Source organism: Acanthopagrus latus, chromosome 18 (assembly GCF_904848185.1).
Source record: "Acanthopagrus latus isolate v.2019 chromosome 18, fAcaLat1.1, whole genome shotgun sequence".
Taxonomy (NCBI): Eukaryota; Metazoa; Chordata; class Actinopteri; order Spariformes; family Sparidae; genus Acanthopagrus; species Acanthopagrus latus.
In genome coordinates, this window is record NC_051056.1 from 22,747,926 (window position 1) to 22,769,855 (window position 21,930).

Genomic DNA, 21,930 nt, shown 5'->3' on the forward strand with positions numbered 1-21,930 from the left:
CCGAGCCGACTCGCATGCATGTTCAGTTTTTTTTTTTTTCTTTTCTTTTTTTTTTTCTTGTCTCGTTATTAATCCATGAAACTGAACTGCACGGTTCCAAGAAGAATCCGGCGTAGGCCGATTGAAATGAAAAAGAAAGATCCTTTAAGCCCATTCAACCATATCACTGTTTTCTGCTAACCCCACTTCATCTCAGTCCAAGCCCCCCCCTTAATCCCCAGTATTAAATTCCCATCTCTTCACATTCAAATATCACAGTATCCTCAGTCTGTAATCTGATATGGAACTAACTAATAAAGGCCTGGCGAAAAAGTTGGGAGGAGGTCTGTGATGTGGCTTCATGTAAACTATCCTTTTCTTATCCATTCGTGTTCTCTTTTCTTGTTGTTAGCAGTATCGGGTCAGTCCGTCCCTGACCCAAACAAATAATTGCGAAGCGGGAGAGCACGCGCGGGCCCCGCGGGATAGCCAGGCGTCTTATAAACAAAAATGGTGTGCCAGCTTGTGTCTGGCCTCCTCGCCGCTCTTCAGTAGTCATGACGATTCATTATTCCCTTTTAAACCCACAGAGAAATTTTCTTGATCCTAATCCCCTCGTGTGGCCAAAAAAACTTGAATTACTATTGGATTTGTGTCCATTTAAAGATGGCTCTTTCTCATAATAAGCCTCAAGGGAAAAAGGCAATTGGGATTCATAAAGCTGAACACTAAGCAGTTGATGGCGACGGCGGCGGCACATATTTTCCTTCCGCACACTTCCCTGCGTCCCCTTCTCCCGCGCTCTCGCAGCAACTCCTTTTTAAATTCTCCCACAAGACTTGGAAATGAAAGCGAGCATCTTCTAGCTGTCTGCTCGCATTTACAGCCGCGCCTCCACCGCTTTCAGACCCCTTGATCGTTCAACGCGGTTGCTTATCGCTTGAAGGTCATCCGAGTTCACCAAGAGTTGAGACGTGAAATTTCTGTTGCGCATTTAGTCAAATTGCCTTGAAATGACCCGGATGTGCGCAACAGGCATTTTTTTTTTCTTTCAAAATGCACAAATGGATGTGAGATACAAACATAAAGTGGCATTTTAGGTGGTTTTGGGCATCGCCGTCGGTCCCGTAGCAAATGTGGCACACCAGGGTTTCGCAATATGTGACTATTTTAGCATACATTTCCTTTTAATTGGGCCCCAGTCAGCGGGTTATGAGACAAGCGTGACTCCCCGTTTGTTATACCCCCGGCCTCGAGAGTTCTGCCCTATGGAATATTATCCTCAGACAAAAAAAAAAAAAAAAAAAATGTTTCCCAGAAGGCTTGTGTTACTGACACGTCCAGACTGTGAAAAGCCTCTTGTTAACAACAGCTGTAAAGTGAGCTTGTTCTATTCTGTTGCTCTTTTCTCGAGTTTAATCTCGCCCCTCTTTCTCTCGCTTTCATTTCTGTTTCTCTAACTGTCTCCGCGTCCTCTCCAGTGCACGAGGGAGGATCCTGAATTAATTAAAAAGAAGAAAGACTTTGAAGTCAGATACTTAGCCTCGGGGCGCTCTGTTCCACTTTTTGTTGTCGTGGCGGTTGAATTTTTTGTTGTTGTCGTAACGACCCTGAGATTCGGCTACTGGACAAAGTCATCTAATTAGCCATCTGAATGTTAAAGCCTCGTGTACATTTCTTCCCCTTATAGCTTAGGCACTTCTTAATACTTCGGAGACAATCTCCTGTCTGATGTGCGGAATTTCATAATGCCGTGTCCTCTTTTCTCCTCTCACTGTCTCGCACTTTTGTCTGTTCCTGAACTTGAATCTGACCTCGGATAAAAGTCCCTGTAACGTTCCTGTAGCAAAACAACGAGCTCGGCCGACGCCTCAGGTTGAGGAAGTGATTACACTGTAATTGGATTACCGTACCACGATTTCAGAAAATCGCCAAACTGTTCATTTGTCACAGTTATCGTCACGGTTTGTACAAGACGCACAACACGGACGCTTTTGAAGAAATTAGTGATTAGCTCGTTCAATTTTCCCGGGAACACGAGTATTTTGGATTGTCGTCTTGTAGACACGGATCAGTTCACTTCTTATTTTCGTGATGTAATTCTGTGTAATTTCACGTCTTAGCAGCACTGAATGGAACTGCAGCCTACAGACTCTGAGCAGCGATGGCTGGAGATTAAACAGTGACAGGCGGAGTCAGACTTAAGTCGAATGTGTGTTCAGTAAACCTTTCATCATACGCAAGTCTCCTGTAAGACAGGTATCATTTTTTTTCACCCACAATCCCTCTCTCCAGTCTCTGTAGCTACTGTAATATAAATAGGGATCTGTCCTCTCTGGTTTTTTTTTTTCTTTCTTTCAAAGAGATATGGGATCATCTGTAAAGAAATGAGACCCAGGAGCCCCTCAACACAATGAAGTCATATGAGGGGGTGGTGATCTAAAACAAAATGATGGGCTGTCAGCAGCTGCAGCCGCAACTGTGCCGAGACGGACAGAATAAGGACTGAAGTAGCGAGAGACGGAGCGAGGGGAGGAGACGCGCAGTCAGGTTCGAGGGAGAGGAGAAAGTGCGAAAGAGAGAAAGGTAGAGGATGACAGAAAGACAGATAACAAGGGGAAAAGAGAGGCGCCGAAGAGACAGAAGCCTGAATTAAGAGGGCAGACTATACTGGAGCTGCTCTGCCGGGCCAGGCTGCCCCCTCTCAGCACGAGCCTTGTGCCTATTTCCATCCCATCAGCCACCTCCAACTCTGTCGCTCTCTCTCTCTGATCACTCTCATGACACGCCACGTCCAAGCCAGAATCAGTGAATGAATGATATTACCTTATGCTAATGACCCCAGCAAGCCCCAGTTATGTGCCTCGAGCAGTGGAAAATGCAATGCTTCACTCATTTCTTTTATATCCTCATCTCCATTTCTTCCACTGTTCTTTCACTCCTGTGTTTGTGTACTTAGTTCTCTCTTTCTCTCTCCATCTCTGTTATTGTCCCTCTCTGTATTCATCTTTCTGAATTACCTAACTCGATATATCTATATATTCCCAAAAAACAGTGAAGAAGCTCAGCTGACGCCCAGGCTGCGGCTCTTTTTAAGTTTAAATGTAGCCTGGTTCTAATGTAGGCTAGAGATTTAATCATCATGAGAATAAAACAATCTGCGTGCACAAACTACTTCACGGTTAGTTTTTACACCCAGTAGGGTGCATGTTTTATGACAGAAAGTTTGAATTTCAAGTTGTACTTTTTATGTTTTTGCTGCACCGGAGCCATGGCGATCCTCAATGTGATACTGACTGACAGAAAGCAAGAACAACACGTGAAAAAGGCAAAGAAGTAAAGCGTGCAATGACAGTGGTCACGTCTTCTTCCTTGATTTTTTAAAAATAAATTAGACTTTGTATTTTTTTACTTTGTTTAAAGGAGACCCTGTGTTAATTGAAACCCAGCTGTTATTTGGTCATTTACGGTAGCAAAGCAGTCGCTTTGCACATTAGCACCTATGTAGCTCTTCACTAGATAAGAACATGGAGTTAATGGTGCAGTCTGGTTCCACTAGTGGCACAAACTTGGTGATGAATTTCCAAACCGGTGCAACCAAATGTTGAAGTCTTTTCAAGTTCCTAACAGTCACTGTAGTCGCTCTCGACTGAATATACCATTGCATTATGAAAAAAAAAAAAATTAAAAATGTCGTCCTTGTTCGGGTTGACGTTTAATCTTGCCGACCCCTGCATGTCACCGACACTTGCCGGCACTTTCTCCCACCCATCACGTCCCTTTTCTGCCTCCATTTCCCTGCTCTCCTCCCGCTCTATCTCCCAGTCTGTCTTTGATGTCTGGTGTGTGTTTTAATGAGTTTGTTGTTGATGGGTTAGTCTGCCTCCCCCTTCTCTCTCTCTCTCTCTCTCTCACTCTCTGCCACTCGTCCTGCCTGCTGGGCTGAAGCCTCAGTGGTGCCAACGCAAGTCAGGCAGCACCCTAAATAACACAACTGACTCTGTGTGGTCAGTTACGTAGGGGATAGAGGAAATATTAGCAGGAGTGATCTACGTACGGAGAGGCTCAGGTGCTCCTTCTTACCAAGTTCCACAAAACAGGCAGCAACACACACATGTATGTATGTACGTGGAGGGGCCAGAAGAGTTTCGTTTCTCTGGCGCTCTCACGGGAGGCAGCTGTGTCCTGATGTATTAATCATCTTCGTCTCCAGCTTGCTAATTAATGACCCATCTGTCCCCTCTCACTGATGTTCCACTTCACAACTCCCTCGCACAAAAACACACTCACACAGGGGCTTGCGACACAACAGACCCAAAACCACTCGCTCCAGTGATGTAACTCCAGCGCCAGCTTCGGGGACAGGAGGGGAAGGGGGGGGGGGTGAAAAAGAAACCAAACATCAGCAGACACACTGCGCGCCACACTGGTACTCTCTCACAATGCATTCAAAAAAAAACATGTACGAGAGCATAAGAAGGGTTTTTGTGGCAACTCATGAAGGAAGGCGCTCCCCGTCTTCGGTGACCGTGCGGGTTTAAGGTGGCGGGCGTGTGTGCGACCGGGGGCTTGTCTTGTGTGCTGCGTTTATGTGTGCACTTATGTGGGTGTGTGTGTGTGTGTGTGTTCGTAGGCTTATCAGGTGAGCCCGGGCAGAGTGTCAGATGCAGTAATGGAGGCTTCAAAGACAAGCGCTGCGGTGAGTTCCCTGGCTGCCTTTTTACCAACCCCCCCCATCCCCTCCTCCTCCTCCTCCTCCTCCTCCCATCCTCCCCCATAGTCCCTGCTGCTTGGACGTAAAGAGGCACACAGGTAGTAGGCACCTGGATGGATAAGGGATGGGATGCGGGGAGGGGGACAAGCAGGCAGATGAATAATTAAGCGGGCTGCAAAGTCAAACAGACAGAAGGCAGGAGAAGTGGATCAGGCTGAGGATCGGCAGGCAGGCGGGTGAGATATAGGAAAGACAGACAGACAGACAGACAGACAGACAGACAGAGGTACAGTGAGGACAGGTCAGAGTCGTGGCCAGGTGCTCGTCCAGCCCACCTCCCCTTTTCACTTTGCATGAGTAGCGCTACTTCAAACACCCGCCGCTTGTCTGCTGCTTTGTTCTGCTCTTCTCTCTGCAGCTGTGGTTGCTGTTGTTGTTGTTGTTGTTGTTGCTGTTGTTTTGATGCTCGCCGTTGTCGTCGTCGCCTCCGCCGCCGCCATCGTTGATTTGCCTCCTTTTGAGCGGCACTTCTATTTCTGGCTCACCGTGTGCCTGTTTCCATTTTCATCTTTTTTGTTACTGTACGCGTGTGTTGGAGTGAGTTTTATGTCTGTGCGTGCCTTCCTCGTTTTGTTGTGCATTGACAGCAGTCACTCTTAAAGGGGACGGTGATCGGGTGTTTGATTATGTAACCTGCCAGGGGAGGTTTGATTGGTTTAATTTCCCGGGGATGATGATGTTGTATCTTTTAAGTCTTGAAAGTCGCAGTCAGTCACTTTAATCGTTACTTACAGTCAGTATGCTAGCAGATGATACTGTTATAGGCATTTGTAGAAGTTAAAAAAGCAAGTTTTAGCTTTTAATTTGTTTAAACAGCAGTAATGAATACTATGTTCACTTTTTTTTTTGCTGACATCAAGGTATTTGTAAGTGATTTTTACTCAACCCTATATATGTTGTGTTTGTGAGAATTTCTCTGCCCTTTTTCAATTATAGCTTCATACATTATGTGATGTTGTACAGGGACTTTTCAGTCAGCATTCTTTCATGTCAGTAAAATACATATTGGCCCTTTATTTCCTTTTTTTTTTTTATTTTTACTACTGCCTTGTTTCATGACCACTTGGGTAGAAGATGCACCATCTTGCACTCGCCCCTGCACATTTCTTTACCAGGATCTCTTCCGTCTCACAGACCTTCGTAACATTTGGATCCGTGTGCTGAGCTGTTGCGAAAGCTCACAACAGCCGCGAGTTTCACATATGCAAGGGAACTGTTTTGCCTGACTTTTTCATGCTAGAGCAACCCTCGGGCCACAAACAAAGTCAGAAGAACACGGAAACGGCAGAAGGCAACAGTAATACAGTGTGATGATCCGAGCACAATAAGCACATCTTGATAGAGTCTTTTCAGCATCACGCGTACGGTTTTATCATCTGAGAGTTGTAGGTGATCCAAAGTTCAAGACGCACTACAGGAAGTGACTGAGGTTAGGGCACGACCTCACAGTGCATTCACAACACTCACACTTCAGTGCGAATGTAGAAATGTGTGAATGCGAGCGCACTCAGCGGGTATTCGGTTGAAGACACAGCATGAAACGTCACCAAAAACACAAAGCCACAAACCAGCGCCGGCAAAAACACAATAGGTGGTAATGATTAATCAGCCAGATTTTGGCTTGTGTCTGGCTTAGCTGAATAGTGAATGGAAATTTGAATAGACAGTAACGTTGGTGGTGCCTCTGCATCCATTCCCTAAGCTGTCTGATGCTAATGTTCAGTCTTGTCTCCTCTGCTCCTGGCCTGTCCTCCTCCGACCCCTTTTGTTTCTCCCTCCCAACAGCAAACTCTGGAGAACAACCTGACCAACCTGGTGAAGAGGAACAGCGAGCTGGAGAACCAGATGGCCAAGCTGATCCAGATCTGTCAGCAGGTTGAGGTATGCAGCATGTTTCTGTGACCTTGTGAAGTCGGCGAATGATGTCGGACTTTCCATCCGATTTCCACGGAGAGGTGGTGCCAATCATCATGGTAGTCAGAGTTAAATTACAGATACGGATTCTTAAGGTCGGATGCTACAGGTGGAAGGATTTTGATTTGTTTTCAAGCCCAGTTCCCATCCAGAATATGTATTCTGTCAGGCTGTTGAAGAGTGAACCTCCAAAATACACATTTTATCAGCTAGGGATGTGTCATTCTGATATATATTAGTTCAACTTTTCACCCTATTATCACCTATTTTTGTCTAAAAGATGTCTTTACAATCCCAATCTGCTGAGGCTGTTTTCTCAAATCGTTTGTTGTCTCGCAGTCTGAGTGAGAGATCTCAGCCTCAGCAGCTCTTACGCACATACGCCAAACTTTCCACTTTTTTTTTCCCTATCTGTATTCTGAAGGGGTTTTTTTTACAGCAGGGTTCGTTCATCAAGCCTGATTTCACAACATTTTTTTTTTCCTTAAGCATACCCCAAAAATAGCTGTTTTGTGCCTGTTGACAGTATGTTCAGTTTTTGTAGTGATAAACAGAGATGTGCTGAATTCCCTCTTAACTCTGGTGTGTCAACAAACAAGAACAAGAATCAAGGAGCAAGAATTTTATTGGCTTTATCCAATGTTCAGATTTCTGCTCTGTGAATTGTACATTTATTCAGTAACGCATCAACTACACAGCTAAATGTTACATTTCATAAAATAGTATTACAGAAAATGACCATCTCAATGTAAGGAACCAACTGGGGAGGTTCAACAGTGATACCTAGTTACATTTTCTGACCCTGTGCACCTGTACTGTCTCCTGAGGTGAACTTAAGCTGGCTGGAAATTGGCAGGAGACTTCAGAGCCCCAGGTGATGGGTTGACATAACTAAGCTCCCCCCGCCACATCGCTAAAGCTCCCCTGGATTTTGGCTGAAGTCGATGCGGTCCCTCATCCAGCGCTATCGACGCGTCAAGCTTCAGAAACAATCTCACCAGAAGACAGGGTCTCACCGTATGCTTCCAGGCCTGCAGAAAAAAACCCAACTGAAATTGTTTCATGGGTTTCGAGCCTTAGCCCGAATGATTTTTTTACTCTCTATCTCTGAGATACATTAAGACCCAACTCTGTCTCTGTTATTGATTGTGTACAGCTTAATGCCTTGACTGCTCACGCTGTCTCTCGCTGTGATTGAAGAAGTACAGTGATATAAATTTGGACATTCGTGCATTTCTTTCGTGATTTTTTTTTTTTTTTTAAAAACGTCTCTCACTCCCTCTGGATCAGAGTTGCGCTGGTCCCAGTAATATATGCAACGCTCCATTCTCACAGTTGCCTTCACTAGCTGTGTCAAATATTGATTGATCTCGGCATTGAAAGTGAAATCCAGATCGCGGGTTCACAGGCGGTCAGTGCTGTTTTCAGACAAACCATATTAAAGAATTATAACTTGGAGGCCGAAGACAAGAGGAAATTATACCAAGGGAGCGAAAGCAGATGAATTAATGATCGTGAGGACGGATGTGTTTTATATTTAATCACTTTCTCTAAAATGTATTTTTTGAAGAACAGCCTTGTTATCTGTCATTTGATCCAGTGACTGATGCAGCGCGCCGCCTCCAAAATGAAAAACACCAGATAGCAGTCAGGCTTCGCGGTGACCTCTTGTACTCTGCCGATGGTGGCTCTCCAAGCAGTATGACTCAAACCGTGACTCAAGAACAATGGACAGGCTGGAGTAGCTCTCAGCAACCATTCACTCTCCAAAACGTTTAAAGGGCCGGTTATGTAATTCAGACAACTTCAAACACGGCCGCTTCATTGTGCGCAAAGCAGCTACCAAAAGCTCTTCTTCAGTATTACCTGGCTTCAAGGTGCTGACAGCTTAATGTTATGCCTTTGTTTAATGTAATAACTTGTTTCTAATAGGGTGCGTGTTAATATAATTAAAGTTAGTAAGTCCAGTACTGCATTAAAACAATTCAGTGTTCAGTTCATTGAGTAGAAACAACAAGAACCGATGAATAATTCTTCTAGATTGGCAGGCATTGGCAGCAAAAGAGTGGCAAGCTCCCACCTTTGAAGAAGTCCTGATTTCTGTCCATTCTCTTTAATATAATGTTTCCTTTTATTCTGTAAGGGTCCACTGATCAAACAAATGAAAGATACATTTTTCATAACATTGTGAATATTATTCTGTGAATTCCATCTCGCACCATCTGCCAACTTTGTTCACCAAACTGAATCACAAATTCCTCCTTTTTCCCCTTTTTTATTATATTTCTGACAAAGAAATGAAAGTTTACACAACTTTTTCAGTTAACGTTTTACCCCAGGACAGCCCCCTGGTGGGGTGTGAAGGCTCCAGTCAGACAGAGGTTTTTTTTTGTTTTTTTTTTCCCAAACACAGTTTGACAGAAAACGTAAGGAAAATAGGGATAAATGATACATTTTGAATGCTGGTAAAAGGTTCATCTTAGGTTATCACAGCAAAACAATATTAACCGCTTCCACTGTATAATGCCCAATTGTCTTCTGCAGTTATTTTGTTGAAAGTAACAAACTGTTTTTTTGTGCAACACAGACTTATAAAGAAACATATTACTTTCAAACGATAACAACCACTTATATGATATGTATTACATTTTAGAAGTAACTAGCCCAACAGTGGCTGTAATAAATTCAGATTTTGTGCCTTTCTTAGGGCCATTGTGTCGACTGTACCTTGAAATAAAGTTAGGTTTGGTAATCATTGGAAGAAATGACCGTTGCAGCACTCGACAGTTTTATTCCCGCCGGTGTCGCCCTTACAAGTAAATGTATGCATCAAAGTCAAAGCAGACGAGATTATCAGTCGAGCGGCATATTTCGTCGAGGTGGAAACGTTATTTGACTTGTCGCAAGATGATACTCTCTCACAGCTCATCTGATTCAATTTGGTGACAACCTTAAAGGCATGTTTTTGCGCTCTGGCGTCCCGGCATGAACCCGTAGCCGTCTGCAGATTATACCTCGGCCAGTCTGGTCACCGCTGACCTCTTCCATTTGCGCTCATGCTTCGATTTAATGGAGGTGGTGTGTGTGTGAATCCAGCCAAAGAGCACTAATGCTGAGTGTTGCCTGTGCTGCATTGCTAACACAGACACACACACACACACACATACTTTATGTCTTAACTCACTTCTTCTTAATATAACGCCATCATTCCTCTGTGAGAGTTGACATTAATGGCCACAGAGGACAAATGCACTCCGGTGCCGCCATCACTCTGTTTTGCAGTTCGTTTCTTATTAGCCGGGCCTGGCTCCATTTTCTCTGAGTTACTCGGAGGTCCGTGAAACACAACTCTTGCTGCCGCTCACCCAATCAGAATTAAATGATCGCTGCGTGATTCATTAAATACAGACAAACTGTTCGTCAACGGTGCGCGGAGAGAGAAAGAGAGAGAGAGAGAGAGAGGGAGAGGGAAAAAGAGTCTGTCTTCTTTTGTCTCTTTCTGCATACCAATGTCGTGCCAGCCGGCAAACAACAGCAGCAGAATCTCATCACTTATTCATCAAAAAGAAAATGAGGAGCGATTGCACGGCGAGGGAAACACGCTCCATTGACTCTTTAGCGAATTATTAAAAGAAACTATATGTTTTCCCAGCCCTGTTTGTGCCCATTCAGAGCTATTCTCCTGTGTGATGTCGATGTGAGAATGATTATTTGATTATTGAGGTGAGGGAGCGGTAATGTTTTCGGGGGAGTTCATATTAACGTGTAGCTGCTGTGTAGGTTCGGGGCGGGAGGAGAGGAGAGAGGGATACGTTAGGAGAGTAGAGGAGCAGGAAAGGAATAAGGAAAAGAAGGGTTGAGAGGGCGAGCAGAGTGAAAAAAGGAATGGAGTGTTAGCGTGACAACCGATGATCTTTTTTGCGAAACGGGTACAGGCGATGTGCAGGAGAAACCGCACAGCAATAACGCAGTACAACACAGACAGGGAGACGGAGTGAAATGTGGCGGAGTGAGAGACATTTGTGCAAAGTAAGAAAGCTCTGAAGGGTTTTGTGAGAGCTGACCTGGATTCCTCCCCTACTTGTTTGCATCATATTGTATCGGTGCCAGAAACACAGATGATCAAACGCAGCGTGAATCAGCTCTCAGCGTGTCGGCACACACGGCAGCGTCGCGGCCCCCGTTCTCCTGCGGTTTCTCTTTGGGGAGTTACCTTCTCTTCATTTTTTGAAAAAAAAAAAAGAAGAAGAAGATGACTCGACGATGTGTAGGGTGTTTTCTTTTGTGACACAATATTTGCCGTGCTTAATGACATTCAGAGTCGTCTTCGGCATTCTTGAGAATGTCGAGTGAGCAGCATGATTCTTGAATGTTGGGAGTGATGTGTTGTTGTGGAGCGTCGCTGTTACCCATGCAGTGCCAGGTAGCTGGCGGGATATGAGTCGGCTGCAGGGAAGAGAGGACAAACTTTGCCCAAAAGCTGTTTGATATTGAGCAGATGCTGATAGAAAGGCAGCTGAAACTAAATGTAAAGTCAAAGTAAAAGCTGAGGATGCTTTTTGTGCCTTTATCTTCAGATATGACCTTCTATGCCCGCCCTAAAGCCTACAACAGCCTATTAGTGATCATGTAGACAAGTGACTGTCTCCTCCCACTGCAAAATCTTTCTTTCGCTTTCTTTCTTTCCTCTCTCTCTCAACAGTGTTTCCTCATTGCTTGTGAAACTTTTAAAATGTGTCCCAAATTCATGCAAGCCCTCATTTTTGAAGCAGCATATGTTTCCCCACTGTGGTTCAAATGGACATCTCAAAGGATGCACACTTGTGTTTTTTTGTTTTTTTTTGTTTTTATGTTTTTTTGTTTGCTGCTATTGTACAAGTTTTGAGCAGATTTTCATGTAATTCTCATGAGCCTCCTCTTTCACACTTACATAATATATCCATAGAGGCTTGTGCACTCGAGACTCGGAACTATGTTAGGGTTGTGAGGTTCTTGATTTTGCGTCTTCCATCGCCCACGTCTGAGTTCATCTTGCAGCTTGACAGTCGATCAGATTTTCTGTCTTTTTTTTTCCCTCTTGCTCTGGTCCCACGTTATCACACGCTCTGTGTTTTTGCTCACTCAGTTGGTTCAGCTAACCCTCCTGAAATGGATATTGTTATATTGTGTTGCGACGAGGCATGTTTACTGGCTGCTTTTTCAATGAGGGCACTCCCTAATAAGGCGTTGGCTGCCTGACTCCCGCACCGTGCCTGACGGTGGGGAACATGTCGTCTAGAGAGAGCTAATGTGGAGTAAGTATTGTGTGAGGATGGAGTCAAAGTGGCAGCAAGTTTTTTGTTTTTTTGTTTTTTTTTTCCCCCAACAACTGAAATTGTCTTGTCAGGTGGGAGGACACTATATTACTGTTAAGTTTGCAGGTGTGTGTGCGCATCGGGACTGATGGAAAAAAGGGAAGAATCGGATCAGACAGAAGCCCAGTGGGTTTTAAATCTTCAGACATGTGAGTCTGCTGGTTAAACATTGAGCTTTAAGTCATTAGCCAGGACCTGTCTAGGTTTATGTACACTGAGGCTGATCCCACAGTGTGCAGAATATGAATCAGCTGCAAGGAGATGGCTGTAATGCTGCCTAATCCTCGTTATCAGGTCTCATCTCTCCTCTCTTTACCTTTCTACTGCGGCATCAGTGAGATCGAACAGTCCGTTGGTGTTGTTTGTCTTTGCCGTGTTTCTAAAGCCGTTTGCGGTTCCACTTTCAGGCGAAGATGAGGACATCGATGCAGGGGGATAATGGCATGTAATTAGATGAAACTGTTGCCTTCATCTCTGTACAAGGTTTTTTATGTGAGTGTCACTCCTTCCATCTGGCCATTCTTTTAGATTAACAACATATTAGCAGAAGGGCAGATAATCTGTCAAGGAACAGAAAACACCAACAGAAGTCTTAAAGCTACACCAACAGCTCAGTGGGGCAGCGGCGCTTTAAGCCAGATAACATCAACATGCTATAACATGCTCACATGCAAACATGATGTCTGAAGACATCTAGTCCTATGGGAACTATGAGTGTATGGAAGTTTGTGCCAGTTTATCAAGTAGATGCTGATCTGTTTAACAAATGAAGTGCAAATTTTGACTTAAGCATATGAGTCGTGCACAAGGCAGCTGAAACCTACACCAGCTCCTAATGCATGTAACCTATTAAAGAGTGTTTCCCACACATACACTTTACCTGTTGGTAAACCCAAGTATATTTGGTGAACCATTTTAGCATTTTGGACTTTTCTTTGCTTTTTCTTTTTCAAGTAAAAACAAGTTGTCGTCCTTATTACTCTCTCCTCTCTAGGTTGGTGACTCCTGCCTTCGTAGATTCCGGCTTCTCGAGTGAATACTAAAAACTATTCATTTTGTTTCGCCCACTTATCTAACACCTTGAAAGTCCCTCCAGTGTTTGAGTTGTCATGATACTGTCACAATAAGCTCCCCGGTAACCTCTTCAATGGCCTCCCCAAGAAGCTTGTTGATAAAACTTCAAATGCTTTTTTGTTTGTTTGTTTTTTAAGCTTAAAAAGCCGCTCTTCAAATTCATTACTGCTAAAGCATTTCCAATTATCACCTCTTTCCAACACAACATCCATCACATGTCGTGTTGTTGCGTTTTCTTTTACCCTGTTGCATCCATAAAGCCTTTCTTCCCTGTTTCAGATCGAGGGTGTACTCAGGTGTCATACATCTCTGGGAACGATCCCAGAATCTGTGGACAGCATCAGAGATAAAGCTGTCAGACTGCGTCCTTGCATCTGTTTTGGAAGATCATGTCTAAGAGAAAGAGGAAGGAGGGACGAGGGGGGGTCAATGAGAAGCAGACAGAATGGGGACCAGACAGACAGAGGTAGAATAGAAAAGAAGAGGAGAAAAGTAGAGCGGGACGGGAGGCAGCAGGGGCTGATGGGAGTAGAATGAGCACAGAATTGATTTAAGATGGGAGGGTTTCAGTGTCAGTGAGAGGTTAACAGTTGTTGTGAACCTGGATCGCTCCTCGCAAAGTTTGAATGGAAGCCACTGGGGCTGTAGTGGATCACTTTGGGAGCCATACATTGTTCACTTGTCTGCAATTTGAACCCCAGAGGTCCACAACCTTCTTTTAATTACCAGTCGTCGTGACTTGGACTCCAGTTGACTCAAAAAAACTGTTTTGATGACTTGCAATTTGATTTCAGGCTTGACTTTAGACATAATGACTCAAATAACTTGTCTGTGTTCATTTTATGCTTTCAGTTTAATTTAAATCTTTAGAAAGCTGAACTGTGTCAGTGTCCTTGACTGGATGAGGTTTGACGTTGCAGTCTGGCTGTAGCCAATTTCAGTATTCGTTTTTCTTTTTTTGACTTAAAAGTATTTAATCTATTTCAATGGTGAGCAAATAGATGACAGGAACACGAAATCTGCACAAATATGCAGCCTAAGAGCCTGAATCTGTTTATAACTGAGATATTCTGCAAACCCTGCCTTAATTAAAAACCTTTCACTGGAGTGAGCTTCCCAACAAAAAAATGACTGAGGACATGCTGGAGACTTGAGTCGCATGTCTGATTTGAACGAATGCAAAATGTTGAATTGTCAGAACAATTTGGGGGCTGTTTTAAAAGCTGATACCTCCAACGACAGATGTCTGATTTTGGTAAAACTGAGAAATATTATGATATTTTTGAGGAACATAACTAAGCCTCACCTGAATGGACGTGACATCTTGTGTGATCATAGCCACTGACCTCTTCAACTCTTCGTTTTGTCACTAAAATCTCCTCGTCGTTCTCTATAACCTTATAATGAATCATCAAACTGTACAAAAGTATTGCATATATAGTCTGTATCACTTCCTTGGACCTACAGTATGTTCTGTATGATGCAGACACTGAATGCACTATTCAAACTCAAGGCTTCTGAGTTACTTGTTCATCATTGTGTCAACTTTAAGTAAAAACATCTTGTAAATTACAGTATATTATACATACACTGGTTGATACTTTAAATAAAGTTGTGTGAGTTTGAACAAAGCTGTAAACATCCTCAGTTTAAGAAAATAAACAGGGATTTGTCACATCAGGGTTCATTTGTCAGCGTTTGCCCGTGTGGTGCTGCAGCTGTTGCGCACACACACACACACACACACACACACACACAAACTCACACACAATGCATTATCAAGACTGAGTGAGCATTGCATTGTCATTAACACACACACACACACACACACACACACACACACACACACACACACAGCTCAGCTCATTTATCTGGAGACAACAGATTCTTTTTTTATATATATATAAAATCCCGACTTTGTGAGAGATTAAATTGTGATGTTAAACAGCAACATCGCAGCAGTTCAAGACTTTACTTCTGGTCCTGAGTTCAGCTCACCCTCAGTGTGATTGACAGCCCCTGATTGACTGGCACTCTACTTCACCACACACACACACACACACACACACACACACACACACACACACACTGGCACCATCATTATTTGCTGAAACAGCACAGAGTGGGTGGTGAATGGTGACTCTCTGTCATTTAAAAATGGCGTCGCCCACTTTTATTTCATTCCTGGCATGTAAGTAATGCAGAGCTCATTTCCACAGTATAGAAATATGGGTGAATAGATTTCATCTTGACATAATGCGGGAGCTGATCCCAACCTAATGATGTACGGGGGCTTATGTGCTCACTGTAGCCCTCCAGTGACAGAACCACAGGTGGAAGTTATTCCTCCTGATTTCAGGTTTTGTCCTGGACGACTATTTTAGATTTCATGATTCTGCAGATCACACTCTGTGGGCAACGTTCCCATCATAATGGTCTAGATAGGTTTATTCATTACCATTCAGTTGCTAATTAGGTCTGCATTTCATCTTCTTACCTAATCGAGTGTTATTACAGCTGCTGATGCCACCGCGTGCTTGTGATATTCAATTTATTTTACGCCATTTTATTTGGCCTGATGAGATAATGAGTGGAGGCCGCTGAATAGGGTGCGCTTAAATGTCAGCAGCGTCGCATTATATAATCCTAATGAGTTTGCAAAATATTGTATTTGACTTTTATTCTATATTAAACTTTTCTGGCGTCTTTAAATTAACATTACTATGGACTTTCTCCTTCTGTCCATCTGCTTTTTTTGTTTTTAAGCAGGAGCAGCTGGAGAGATCTCGGACACTAAAAGTGTTTCAGTCTCGCTGTAGTTGTTCTTCTCATATTACAATAGTAGACCTATACTTTTAACAAGGAGGTTGGCACTGTGATTTCAGCACACCTGCAGAGGAGCCTGATGAATCAGGGAGATGCTCAGCATGTGACGGTGTTTGCGTAGCAGGGAGTGGATAGTAATGTCAGGAGCTGGCGGAGAAGCGGGAGGAAGAGGAGGGTTTTCTTTTTTTTTTTCAAGGTGAGGTGAAAGAAGAGGAGGAGGAGGAGGAGGAGGAGGATGGAGAGGAAGATTGTTTCCGTACATCTAAGCTGCCAAGTTGCAGTTGTAATTCACGGCGGTCGCTGGGCGGCTGCATTTATCCTGCTTAATTGCTAACCTGCAGTCATGAGATGGCTCTTTGCAGAATTAATGTGCATGTGTGTGCGTGTGTGTGTGTGTGCGTGCGTGTGTGTGAATAATGAGGCTTAAGTGGATCTGCGCGTTGTAATGAGCTTTGTGGAGTGATGAGTGGAACTTGGATGTTTGGTGTGAGTAGTTTGATAGTCTGCGGCACGATGGATAGTCGCAACCCCCGTAAAAGTTATGGATCGGGAAGTAATCAAAGGGAGATAAATCTCTCTGCTGGTTTATGGTTTCATACTGTAATCAGTGTGAGGATGCTCTGCATTCTTTTGAGGATTATTAAAGGACCTTATTTTTTTATTGGTTTGGAAGTTTTAGGAAGAAATCCCAAGGTGGTGAAATGTTTCAAATAGCCGGCCGAAAGCCTGAAGAATTCTGTTAAGATTCCACTGCAGATAGAACAGTGTTGTTCATACGTTACGGAAGCTCCGAGAAGCGAGCGGAAGAAACAATTTTGGCGGACGAGTCTGATCTAAATTGTTTTCTCTCCTGTCTTCATAAATCAAGAAGAGATTAAAAAAAAAAAAAGTTTTGCCAGGGAACTCTTTCAAAGTTCCTGAAGTTTTGTTTTAATCTATGAACAGTTGGTTTAAAAAAAGAACCTGGAGGATGATTTTTGTTTATTCTTTTGTTATTTAATTTATTTAACAGTGAGAGTGTGTGAAGTGTCCAATTAATGTATTGCACCAGATAAAGCACAATGTTCATTTTCATCGTTTGTTCCTAGAAGTGTATACAGTTCACTTAATATAATTAACAATAATGATAATAATGATAATAATGATAGTAAACACTATTGCTTCATTATCAGACATTGTTTAGAATGTCTCGTCAAAAATGTTCAAATATCAACAAGTACTGATACTGACTACTTGATGCTATTTCAATACGCATGGTTTCGATTGTGTTATTGAATATCGTTATAATTCAAGGTGTCGGGTCGCAGTTAGATGTTCCAGTCTTGTGACAACACTAATGAGAACACAACTGTCTGCCTTCAACCATTTTTTTTACCATTACTTTTAAACTAATAAAGACGAATACATCCTCTACTTTCTTTCTCTCCTCCTGTCGATGATCTTGTTTGTCTTGTTTTGAGCTGTTAGAATAAATAGAGGCATGACCTCGGGCATGAACACCAATGTGTCAACCCTGAATCAGTTGTATTATTTTATTATACTAGCCAACAAACCACCATAAAATGGAGGCTATTTTTGAAAACATTGCGATAATGGTTTTATAATTTTCTTTCTCCTACTCTCTTACTGTGTCAGAGATGAAAAATATGAAAAAACAGATAACCAGATGTGTTTTTGTCTTTAGCCTCTTTGGGCTGCTGTAGAATAGCCGTATGATTTTGATAATGCAATTGAAAACTCATAAGAGAATAAAATCATTCGTCAGTATGTAACTATTGATGAGTGGCCCTTTATCATCCCATTATCCCCTTACTATTACTTTCCAGGAAAGCTTTATTCTTCCATTTAGCCTTGTTTATTCTTTATTTACAGGTGTAAATACAGGTGTTTGTCTGTGTGCTTAAAGACGTGATATGAATTAATTGTGACGAGGCTGATGTGATCTTTGATTTGAATGTGACACACTGACACGTCGGGGTCAGTCGGAGCAGTGAATGGGTCTTGTGTTCTGGGCTCAGCAGCTCTCTTGCTACAGTCAGCGCGCAGCAGAAAACACTCACAGCAAACACTCCAGCATCAAGTGAAGCTGTTGAAGCGTGGTTGTTTGTTGGTCTTAAAGGCCGGCCTCAGCGGGAAGCCTCTATTTGATGTGTGTTGGTGGAATCCCTCCTCATCCAGTGGGGCTTTTTTTTTTTTTTTTTTTTCTGGATTGTTCTGAAGTTGCCACTCTGAGTGAAAGCTTCCCGCAGGCGTTGTGCTGGGTTGAGTACATTCTGGAGTAAATCTGTAATTTCTTTGATTTGGTATGATTTGGCTCCCGCAGACAAAAACAGTGGTGGCTCCTGTCATTACTGTAGCGGAGCCGCACTCACAGAGTATAACTACGTGTGGGTACAACTTTGTGGCAACTTTATCTCGGATGGTGCACGGGAACTTTTTTTTTTTTTACATCCTCACATCAGAGCACAGCAGCATCTCTTTGGAGCAGTGATAAGACTTCTCCCCGCGCACCCAGCCAAGTGAAGATCTTTGCCTCGCTCACAGCGATGCAGCTTCCTAACTCGCATGTTAGTGTTTGCAGACCTGTTGAAATATAACTCCCAGCCAACTCACCATCAGTCCCAGGGGCACCGCAGACCCTTTCCATTTAAACTCTAGGCCTCCGCTGTAGGTGTATTTATAATTGTAGTTTACAGCTGGCAAACTGTTGGTAGTGGATCAGCGTTCCAATTCAGCAAACACCCTTAGTGTCTGAGTAACACCCATCCACCCACGCAAGTTCGAAAATTGGCTGTTCATTTAGTGTTGGCCTGAGATGTTGAACTGATGATGAGTTGCCTTGGCAACTTTTACTCCGAAAATAATCACAGAATCTATTAAATTGGCGTGGTGTAAGCAAGTTCTGTCGTTGAATTAATAAGTGTCGACGCAGGCCCCCCCTTTTTCTGGAGCTTTTTTTTAATTAAGTGCTGGAGATTTTCAACAACCCTCAACCCATTTCCTGTTCATAATGAGTGAAATAAGCATGTTTGAGGAAAAAAGGTGTAACTTTTCTCAGCATATTATAGCTTTTTTTCTGTACGAGAAGATATTACTGTTAGACACAAGAATAAGAGGTGGTGTAAATCCAGCGGCAATGTACCCATTTTTATGAGCTGCGACAGACTTTTTCCTCCAGCAAGAAACAGAACATCCTCTGTAAGAATAATGAAAGTCCAACGACTTTTTTTTTTGCTATTTCTTATCACCAAATATCTGCAGTAAATGGGCGACTGTGGCTCTATCACTGTATCTAATCTGCATTTTATTTCCCAGTAGATCAATCTTTTCTTTCCAGTGACATAATTAAAGAGCTCATGATCACTTATCACAGTTCGCCACGAGTTAACTTTAATCCAAGCGCGCATTTATGTCGGTTTCCTTGTGTGCAGAATGCGTAATGGAATGGAAAATAACAAATTGACATGCTCAGTGAGTGAGTGATGATGGGATTCATCAGGGCTGTCAGTCCATACTTTTTAGAGAGCTCCCTACAAGCAAACGCTTATTAAATCTGTATGAGCATGTTTATTTTGGCCTGCCCCAGAACAGTAATGTTCACACGTACCTGCTTCTGTTTTTTCCAGGTGAACACAGCCATGCATGAAGCCAAACTGGTGGAGGAGTGTGATGAGCTGGTGGAGATCATCCGCCAGAGAAAACAGGTCATCGCTGTGAAGATCAAAGAGTCCAAGGTAAAGACTACCCTTTATAATTTATCCGTTCCTGATCTAGTTCAAGACACGTTTGAATATCAGAACACTAACATTCAGTTGTGGCGAAGAAGATGAATAGTTTCAGCAAGTTTGTCTTGCATTGACTGATTTTAACTCTTTAAAGGGCACGAAGAGCAATGTTGTCACCCAGTGAATGAAGATCAGTTCATTTACTGACCTTTCAGCTCTGGTTTTGTCTCCACCAACTACAGAGAACTCTACAGGGGTCAAGATTTCTGTGACAAATAATGGGAAGATGACAAGAGATCATTTGTTCCCGAGACCTTTATTTCTTTATAGCTCATAATGGGAAACCTGAAAAGATGTTCCCCAGCTCTGTATTGACTTGATATGATATGGACTTTTGTCAAAGGGATTTCTGTTCCCCAGTAAGGGCCAAATGTCTCTCAGTAAGAGAGGTTTATATTTGAGGGCACTGATTAAAAGGATTTGGGTCATGGAGTCAACACAGGTCTCTGCCTACTGCTTCCTTTAGGGTTAATGGGTGTCAACAGAATATTACACTGCGGATCCAGACGCGTTATGGACATGAGAACTTGGGAATATAAGACTTTGGGTACTATTTACCTTAAGCTTGTGAGTTGTTTACTAGCTAGGTGAGGACAGGGGTCTGTCTAGTTGTCTAGCCTGTGGTTTGGTGGTGGGCTGGTCGTGTTCAGTGGGTTTGCCAGCTTTTGTTGCAAAAACCAAACAACAACACAACAATGAAGGTGAAGTAAAATCACCTGAAAAATTGTACATTACACATCTGATTCAGTGTCCATATTAAAAGTATTGATTGATTAAAGGTTTTAGGCTTATAACAGACAGATGTGGAGTTCATGGGATTGACCTTGCATTGTTTATTTCTCGACGCATCAGTTCAGTTGTGCCTCAGCGCCATTTACAGAATCCAACAGGCCAAAGACATGTCAAAGAAATCTCAGCTCTTGGTCACCGTCCAGAGAAACAGCAGTTCAGGCAGGAGGATGAACACGAGAGCAGCTATGCCATGGACAGAGTAAAGTCGCCAGTGTTGCTTTATGCGAGGCTGCATCTGTAGTCGCCCGCTTGTTTACTAAAACACACATGACATGGAAATGGAAGATGTCAAGTGAGGAAAGAGAGAGAGCAGAAACGGTCTCCCACATGCAGGCAGCCGACCTGAATGTGTGTGGAAAGAATCTGTGATGGGCAGCAGAGACTCTTTTCTAACTGTGTTTCTACTGTACAGGCGTGTGTGTGTGTGTGTGTGTGTTTGTATTGCTATGCTTGTGTGGACCAAGCAAATCCCACCTTTCTTGAGAGGACATTTTTACTTGTGAGGTCTTCACAAAGAAAAATGCAAGGGTGTGTGTGTGTGTGTGTGTGTGGACACGTGCCCATGTGTATGTCTCCCTGTGAGATGCGAGGGTTTTGAGAAGGAGGCAAAACTCCGAATCTCACACTACCAGTCGTGAAATTTTAAGTACTTGTGGAAAATCCTCCGAGGCGGCAAAAGAGCTTTGTCAAGAGATGAAAGATTTCCAAAACACTAAACACAAGGTCTGAAGTAGGCGTGTGTGTGCGCATGTGTGTGTGTGTGTGTGCGCGCAAGAGTGTGTCAGCAGTGACTGCAGACAAAGAGCACGGCATGTTCTCCTGAGAGTCTGGGTCTGTAAAAAAAAGTCTGTCTAGCTGAGGCTGGAGGAGTAAAAATGCAGCAGACGGAGGATACCGGAGGAGGAACACACAAAAGACCGGAGGAGCGATTGACTGATGTCAGCCTGCAGGTGACGTGTTAACAAATGAGGCTGTTTATGAGTCAAGAAAGATTAATGAAATGCACCTTGGGTAATTCATATAATCATAGATGTGTTAAAATGGATGGAGTGGGGGGACCGTGAAGGGTCAGGTAAACGGAGGTCACTCAAGGAATGATTCTACAAACAGTTCATGCTGTGGTTTTTCCAGTTAAGGACAGTGTAGGAGAGGAAACATGCTCAGAGGTGACTCTGCAACAGAATAACAGGATTATGCAGGCGTGATCGTGGTGAAGCAGAGCTGCGCAAGGTGCTCCCAATCTCTCTCTCTCTCTCTCTCTCTCTCCCTCTCTCTCTCTCTCCCTCTCTCTCTCTCTCCCTCTCTCTCTCCCTCTCTCTCTGTCTCTCTCTCTCTCTCTCTCTCTCTGTCTCTCTCTCTCTGTCTCTCTCTCTCTCTCTCTCTCACCTCCTCTTAATGAGCTCTGTCTCTCTCTGAGGAGACTCTGCAGTCA

The 21,930-nt window shown here is 43.3% G+C and overlaps 1 protein-coding gene across 4 annotated transcripts in view; it reads left to right on the forward strand.

Annotated features, from left to right (window-relative positions):
- Window positions 1-21,930, forward strand: part of mid2 (midline 2) — a 165,681-nt gene that overhangs the window by 107,275 nt on the left and 36,476 nt on the right. For 3 of the 4 annotated variants that reach the window (XM_037076635.1, XM_037076636.1, XM_037076633.1), the window contains 3 exons: window positions 4,613-4,678; window positions 6,539-6,634; window positions 19,548-19,655. In XM_037076635.1, coding sequence (XP_036932530.1) covers window positions 4,613-4,678; window positions 6,539-6,634; window positions 19,548-19,655 — 270 coding nt within the window. The remainder of the gene's footprint in view (window positions 1-4,612; window positions 4,679-6,538; window positions 6,635-19,547; window positions 19,656-21,930) is intronic. The other variant, XM_037076637.1, reaches the window with a different exon arrangement.